The following is an 8425-nucleotide window of genomic DNA, read 5'->3' as shown; positions in this document are numbered from 1 at the left end:
CAAGCAACAGGATAGTCAGTGCAGATGTGGAGCATAATACAGAATGTCATTCAGGATAAGCAATGTAATCTTATGTACAGGGAATCCACCAAGAGAATAGTGACCGCAGCTCTTGTCTATAAGAAATGATGGCACAGATCAGTATAAGATAAGTAATGTATTGTATTTACAAAGTGTATTGTAGATGAATTCTAGATGTTGTAATGTGTGATTTTGTACAATAATAAAATCAGGGGTCATATAGCTGCTAAGTACAGCAATAGTTATATAGCGCAAGTGTCAATTTTAGGTAGAGGACCAACTCCCTTCAGTGTCAGCTTTTTATATTCTTATGAACTGAAGTGTAATGTGAAGCTCCTGGTCCCCAATGCAGAATTTGTAGCAGGGCCCCACTCACTACATGTCATTACCGTATAATACTGGTATATCCTTACATGGCAGGGGGGGCCTTTGGGCTCCATCAGGCACCAGGTGCCCCCACTATAGCTACAGCTCTGGCACTGGGTAATGTATAATATGAAACAGAAGTAGTAGGGCTAGTTCAGCTAGATCATCAGGCTATAGTCCTTAAGCTTCTTTCACAGTCACCATGGTGAGATATGGTAAGTATATGACATTATTGATGAACTGCTGCAAACACAATAAAATAACTGCATATGAAATCCAATTATACTGTGGTGGCATGTCCTAGAAATATCAGAATTTTTCAATCAACTGCTCTTTCTTCCCATATATTGCTGTGTTTTGTGCCACCATATAACAATTCTCTACCGCATGCTATACCTCCATACCATGTGCAGTCTGTGAAGGTGTGAATACTATAGGGATATGTGTCATACATGGTGCCAATGTATGTGTTTTCTCTGTCGTTTATGGAATATTGAAAACTCTTCACCTGACATGAAACCCCCATGTCCTACTATACCTGATATAATGGGAGTTGTAAGTTCACAACAAGTGATACGCTACAAGTTGCAGATCATTGTGTTTACAAGGTTGATAAAGTATTTACCACTGTATCTGACTCCATTTATTGTAACTGTGTTTAGTTAAGTTTCTCTTTATCAACAAATATGAAAGCCCTGGTCACAATAAGTGATCTCATACACCAGAATATAAACACCACCATACACACCACCACCATTATATACAATACAGGCAGTCAAGTGCTCATGTAGTTGTTATCCACTCTACAGAATCTCCCATCATGTTAGTAGCACCAGTCACACCAGTCTTTCTTACGGGGCAGAGGACATTCCCTATTTCGTCAAACCTCCATAACCATCTGAGTGTTCACCTCTGCCCGATGCTAATGCCACCCACCTCTCCTGTCCTAAACAGAATATATTCAAGGGATGGCTGCTTTTCCCTTCTGTCACCCTTTATCTAAGCCATAGACTCCAGACCTTAGATCAGTTAAAATAGCCTGCGATAGGTCATCTGCTGTTGGATTGAAAGCTTCCGAATGTCTTGCCAATCAACCTATTTCTCTTAAAACATTGCTGAATGGCAAGGTCTGGTCTGAATACAATAGCTGGAAAACCTTCTGCCTATCTCTGCTTTTGACAGTCTGATCGTACAACACACATACACCAGAGAGTGTCTTCTGCTTACTGCGTGCCCCTAGACTCTCAATATAGCATCAGACATCTTATGGGTGTGGTTTTCAATATTGGAAAACGTCAACCATGGCCACCAGATGTTTCATCTCCAGGTCATTATCTCCAGGCCACTGTACCCATGCCAGTCTCTATTCTCCTTGCCAATCAAGACTTTGAAGAGCCTCTCACCATCAGGTGATCCCCAAGTCTGTCCTTCATCCTAAACTGTGAGAAAGGGGTCACACAGTGGTTTCATACTCAGTAACTTCCTGTGAGGTCCCTACAGTTCGGTACTGGACACGTGGTGTGGCTGGGGAAGTATATTCCAGGGCCAAAATAGTCTTTCGCAAACGGCGGTCTATGAAATGGGCATCCCAGGCTGGATATTTCTTACGTGGAAGATCTATACGTATTACAGGTCCCTGTGCCCGGGGAGCACGTGTCACAGGGGTTTGGGGGACACTAGCCCGGACTTGGAATACAGGAACACAACTGTCCCTGTCACAAGGTGCCAAGTCCCTTTCTAGCTCTGTAGTCCGTGGTAGAGTACGAGGAAGGCTCTCAGTACCTTCCAATTCTGGAACTCTAGAAGTCTCTGGACCATCTGTGAAGACACAACTACTACTTGAGGAACCAAACATTGGACCATTGGGATGCAGAAGACTGTAGTATATGAGCATAAAGAAAACACCAAGAGCAAAACTGCAAAGGACAGAGCAAACAATAAGGAGAGCATAGAAGTCGCTGAAGATAGATTCTGGCCGATAATAATACCATAGAGCTGTGAGGACTGCGTTCTCAGACAGCACAATAATGTAATATGTGGTCATTCTACAGCGAGTCCGACCCTCACGCACATTGAACCAGCAGAAGATGTAGATAATCCCCAGCACCATGTTGTAGATGATCTCCTCCCAGCGAGACATGCAAAAGTCTGTCTCTCCTTGGATAATCCAAAAAGTCATGAGACACCAGTGAGTGACAATGAAGATACCAAAGTATAAGTGGAAGACAGAGGCAAAGAGTGAGAATGCCAAGGCTCGGGCAGCAATGGTGAAGAGATGCCACAGTATCTGCACCACAGCCCCCTTGTAGGACATGGGCATCTTATCATCTCGGGAATCCCTTAGAACCTTTTGGTAAGAGGCAATCATCCAGGCAAGAGACAGGAGAGAAGCAGTGGCAGAAAGACCTAAGCACAGAGAGACACAAAAAACATTAGAAGAGTCGAAGGAGAAAAAGTCCCTAAAATACTGAGGAACACCATCATTGTTAGTGATGCCACCCAATTGTTTCAGAGTCCTGTAACACAAATGCGCTTAGTTTACCAGCTATATCCCACTCCTCTTTACCATTCTTGAACCAAAAGAGCATGTGAACATGAGGGGAGCATACAAGTTGTATACAGATGGTTCCAATCAAACTTACAGTATTAACCATACTAGAAGAATACAATGGGAGGGCAAGTGTAGCTTTTTTAATTTAGGGTACACATAACAGTTCTAGTACAACATTGTTAAAAGCATAAATCCCCCCTCCTCTAATGAGTGAGGTGTCAAATTAAGCCATACCCACCAATAAAAGTTGCATAAATTAAGCCACCATAGACATACAGCAGTAGAATAGGTCATCATGAATACAATAGTTCATGATTGCTAAATGCTGGCTTCCTTAGAGAGTGAACATTTTGTGTCCTTGGTACGGGGAGCTTTCGCGATAGGATTTGAAACCTTCTATAGCAACAGCAGCAAAATAACTGTACATAGGAAGAGTCATTGAATGGATTCCCAATGGCAGACTAGTTGATTACAAGCCTTAAGCTGAGTTCACACAAAGTTTTTTGGACCAGATTTTGACGCGGGAAGCCACCTCAGAATCCGGTCCAAAAAACGCCTCCCACGGTAGCCGCAACTGTCATGGCATTCCGCTCTGGATTAGGCCCATAAATAGAGGGAGTGTTGTGCTGCAGATGCCCGTGGCTAATGCACCCGCGAATCTGTGGCAAGAAAGGGCAGGTCGCTTCTTTTTTCCGTGAGTGGGAAGAAACCGCTTGCAGAAAAAAGAAGTGAATTGGCTCCCACTGAAGGCAATGGGAGGCGTTTTTTTGGACTGGATTCTGAGGCACATTCCATGTCAAAATCCAGTCCAAAAAACTCCATGTGAGCTCAATGCCAGGAGTCATCTGGGGTGGTAGAAAGTCATTACAACTGAAGCAGTGGAAACGTCTCCTCTGGAGGGATGAACCACACTTAACTTTCTAGCAATAGAGATAGATTCCTGCCCCAATGTCTGAGATGAATTGTAGGGTCTGGTAGAGGAGGAACAATGATCATAGACCATCCTTTAGGGTTTGGGTCTATTGTCCACAGTCTTTTGACTTTTTAAAGCTCCAGCTACAATGATATATGAAGAAATGTTTTTTACTCAATATGTATCCAAGTAACAATGCAGCCGAGGCCCAAACAACGGAGAACAAATAGGTCACAGTGAGGAGGGGAGACAGCGGGGAACACAAAACTTCCTGAAAAGACAGAGTCTTGTTCCATCCCCCGCTAGCTCTACAGCTGCACCTCCAACTGATTACAGTAAATTATTTATTCCCAGACAATAAAGGTCAATTATGTAAGAGCTTAGTGAATGGCGCATGTCAACCACTACCGCCACTCATATCTCTCTGAACTGCACATTCACAGAGTTATCCTTCCTATGCACCAGAAAAACCCATCATGAATGAGAAAGTGGAACTGCATGTCTTAACATTCCCAACACAAGGGCTAGTACATATGCTGTACATGAAAAGAAAATGCATTGAAATCTCAATGTCTGCACAAAGAATGCTCTGCTATGGTGCATTGTAATATCAGACGCAAGCTACACTTCTCTGAAGGCAAAGCAACTAAGTGGTCATAAATGTGTTATGCTAGGTACCTTCCTTTTACATATGGAGCCTGGCAGACCCTATTGACTATTATTATTGTTTATTTATATGGCACCATTAATTCCATGGTGCTTTACATTTGGGGGTTACATACAATACACAAAATATACAGGTAGATATAATACTAACAATGACCGACTGGCACAGTGGGGTAGAGGGCCATGACCGCGAGGGCTTACAATCTATGAACTATAATGGGGTTCATCGGGTGTACTTTGTTTTTAAACTGAAACTGAAGGAGAAAAAAAGGCCTAGGTGCAGGACTTTTTCCTCTGACAATCTTCAGCAGACATTGCAATTGATAAATCTCAAGTACAGACAGCTAGACAAGCTAACCGCACCAATGTGGAGTGAGTGTTACCCCTCGTTCACATCTGTGTTCAGTAATCCGTTCGGGTAGTCCGCATGGGGACCCCCTGAACAGACTACCGAACGCATTTGCAAGCGGTGTGCAGTAAAAGCACACGGACCCCATAGACTATAATGGGGTCCGTGTGCTTGCTGTGAGATCTCCACATGGAACATGCGGACATGAAAGTAGATTGTGAAGTACTTTCCTGTCCATATGTTCCCTGCGGAGATCTTGCGGCAAGCACACGGACCCCATTAAAACCTATGGGGACTGTGTGCTTTCACTAGCACACTGCTTGCCAGTGCATTTGGTACTCTGTTGGGGGGGGGGGGGGGGTCCTCAAGTGTACTCCCCCGAACGGAATACTAACTCTGATGTGAACGAGCCTTAGGCTAAGGCCCCACGGGATGTACCGCAGCAATAAAGCACAGCAGGAAAAACTGCGGTGGCAATGCATCGCGGTTCTGCCTGCAGCAATTTAAACAGAAAGTTTGCGGAGATTTCCTTCATGGACTTTCTGTTACAATTATACCTATTGGGAAACTGCCGGCGTTTCCATATGTATAATTGACATGCTGCGATTTCCAAATCCGTGTCAGTGTTTACTGCAAAGTGGGCATGGGATTCATTAGAATCCCATCCACTTTGCCCGTACTGTAAAATGCTGCGATTTTTCCCTCTGCATTTCCACTGCGGGCATATTGTGGCGTTTCTGTCCCGTGGGGTCCCAGCCTTAAGAAGTCAAAAGTTACAAAAGTTTTGTGCATATGAGCTCAAACTGTCACAAATCTCTTCTTTGTAACTTTTTTTTATGCCAAAGTTGTAAAGCGCAGGGTCTAATACATTCCCCAAAGTAACTTTAAACTCCAACAGACAGAATTGTGATTGAGGCTCTGGATGTAACTAGAGTAGAATGGTTGAACAATGATGGAGGCTGGTAAGTGAAAAGTGCTCACCCTGTAAAGGTTCCACATTGCCTTGCTGCACCATGATACAGAGCTGCAGCACTAGCTGGGGGGCGCTCTTCAAAAATGTCTCCAGCAGGCGCAGCATGCTGATATCTGCACTCTCAAACATCATACGCCAGTAGAAATGGCGGCTCTGCTGCTCCGAATGCCACCGGCTCTGCAGGCCCAGGTACAGTGCTCGCAGGTACCTGAGAAGACAAGGATGACACGATGACCAGTATATTACATGTAACAAAAATAACTATAACAAAAGTAACTAGTATGTTGCACAAAATAAATACCAATAATACATTATGACCATATTAATTTGCACAATACATTTAATAGATAATAATAGAACACAGTGAATGGTATGTTACCTGTAAAAGATGCTAATAGTGGCCTGGATGTTGCATTTAATTGGTACTAACAGTACCAGTCACTAGAACCTTACATGAAATACATACTAATAGTACACAGTGACTGATATAATACATGTAAAATATACTAGTAGTATATAGGGACCAATATGTTACATGTAAAAGAGATACTAATAATACACAGTGGCTGGTGGTATATTACATGTAATAGATACCATTACTTCACAATTGTGCCATTCCCACACCATATGGTCATGTAGCAGAGTGTATTGTATATTATAGCAGCATACGGAGCAGAATGAATATTCCATCATCCATAGCAACTAGCAGAAAGCATTACTCCCCTATTCCCTGGATCCAGTATAAACCCAATCTTAATGCATATAATACAGACATAAAATATCATAGTACTGGCCAATGTCCCCATCTAATGTAACAAATAGTACTCACTATAAATAAGTATTCATGAACTGACAACTATAGATAGGCTGATGTATCAAACATATGTCACAGTAATGATCTCCACTGTGACTGGAAGAGACCAGTTGTACCCCATATGATGAATGATGCCCTGTGTATCCAGAAACAACTACGTATTAGAAACACATGACCAGTAATATCCACTGATGCCAAGTGTACCAGGAGTCATTCATTGTGACCAGTCATCTATGAGTACAGCTACTCCCAATTGTAGTGCCAAGTGTCCACTGCAGTGAATGACCAGAGACACTAATGCACAATGTCACCAATGAAACTAATGACACCCATAATAAGTAATGATAACCAATGAGATTAGTAAAGCCATGTCTGATGTATCGGGAGCTAGTGAGCCCTAGTGTGTTCAGTACTACCAGCATGGCCAATAAAACCCAATAAACTACAGTAACTGATATGAAGAATATCCAATGCAGCCAATAATACTGAATGGGACCAATGATGCCCAATACAGCTATTAATGCCCAATGTTATCTCTGGTACTTAAAGAATCTACAAATCCATTAAAATGAATGTGCCCAGTGATGCCCATTGTGATCGGTTGTAGCAATTATGACCAGTGTTGCCCAGTATGACCAGTGTAGCTACAGTGAACTATCTTATGACTAGTAATGCCCAGTGTGACTACAGTGAACTATCTTATGACTAGTAATGCCCAGTATGACCAGTGTGGCTACAGTGAACTCTCTTATGATCAGTAATGCCCAGTGTGACTACAGTGAACTATCTTATGACTAGTAATGCCCAGTATGACCAGTGTGGCTACAGTGAACCATTTTACCCAGTGTGATCAGTGATCCCTAATGGTATCCAGTGATGCCCGGCTATATGTGTTGTACTTAGCAGGACTAGTGATGTCCACTGTGACCAATGTGATGCCCAATGTGATGAGTCCAGTCATGTCCAATGAGCTCAGTGATGTCACTGTGACCAGTTTAACCCTCTCACCTCCACACCTGTCCAAGCTGCAGCAGGTGGACTGAGCCCTGCACGAACCAGGCGCAGAGGCGGCAGCAGGGCCGGGTGGTGCCGGGTGAGGAGCCTCGGTCGGTGACTGCCCAGCTGAAGCTCAGGCTTTGGGTGAGGAGAGAGGGCAGCAGCACCAGCAGCACGGTGGGCCAGAAGCAGCTGAGTCGGTGCTGTTGCAGGTAATCCGCCGCCAGCCACAGGTCCGACGCTCCGTCCGAGAAAAAGACCAGCAGCGCGGCCACCACCCATAGCCCGTCCCGGAGAGAGTAACGGGGGCACCGGGGAGCCACCCGGGTACCGTCCGACTCCGCCGCCATGATGGGAGGAGCCGACTTCCGGAGCCACACCCGGGGCAGACTACACCCCTACCGGAGGGCGACAAACCCGTCTACCGCGGGAGGGGGCATCAAGACCGGGCTCGAACACTGGGGCTGGAAGCATCCTTAGCGGAGCCCGTCACCAAGGAGGGAAAGCACAGGATCCTCCGGGACACCGGGGCCGGTAGAAGAGGGAGACATTGTCATGTGACCGCTACATGAAATCACATAGGATTGAAACAATGTATCACAATGTATCTTTACATAACTCCGCCCACTGCCAGCATTAACCCCTTCCAATCCATCATCTACTGGTTATAACCCCGCCGTCCTTGTCATGAATAGTATTCTCCCTGCATCACTATCAATATATCCCACCCAGCGCCCCCAAACATCGCCAGGCTTAGTGCCCCTGCCCGCCATCAC

At 44.6% G+C, this 8425-nt stretch overlaps 1 protein-coding gene across 1 annotated transcript; it reads right to left on the bottom strand.

The window, feature by feature from the left end:
- Nucleotides 1-508: 508 nt before the first annotated feature.
- On the bottom strand, nt 509-8040 carry XKR7 (XK related 7). The gene is made up of 3 exons (XM_075276889.1): nt 7662-8040; nt 5848-6047; nt 509-2793 (listed from the first exon to the last, which is right to left on the bottom strand). The coding sequence occupies exons 1-3, from the start codon at nt 7997-7999 to the stop codon at nt 1841-1843; spliced, it is 1491 nt and encodes a 496-aa protein (XP_075132990.1). The 5' UTR covers nt 8000-8040; the 3' UTR covers nt 509-1840.
- Nucleotides 8041-8425: the final 385 nt, after the last annotated feature.

Source organism: Leptodactylus fuscus, chromosome 6 (assembly GCF_031893055.1).
Source record: "Leptodactylus fuscus isolate aLepFus1 chromosome 6, aLepFus1.hap2, whole genome shotgun sequence".
Lineage (NCBI taxonomy): Eukaryota > Metazoa > Chordata > Amphibia > Anura > Leptodactylidae > Leptodactylus > Leptodactylus fuscus.
This window is presented reverse-complemented; position numbering and strand designations above follow the sequence as displayed.

Excerpts from the sequence above, each read along its gene's own strand:
- XKR7 (XM_075276889.1), bottom strand. The coding sequence starts at position 7,999 with ATGGCGGCGGAGTCGGACGGTACCCGGGTGGCTCCCCGGTGCCCCCGT. Across the intron at positions 6,048-7,661 it reads CAGCTTGGACAGGTGTGGAG|GTACCTGCGAGCACTGTACC; the intron begins GTGAGAGGGTTA and ends TTGTCTTCTCAG. Across the intron at positions 2,794-5,847 it reads CAATGTGGAACCTTTACAGG|GTCTTTCTGCCACTGCTTCT; the intron begins GTGAGCACTTTT and ends CTCTGTGCTTAG.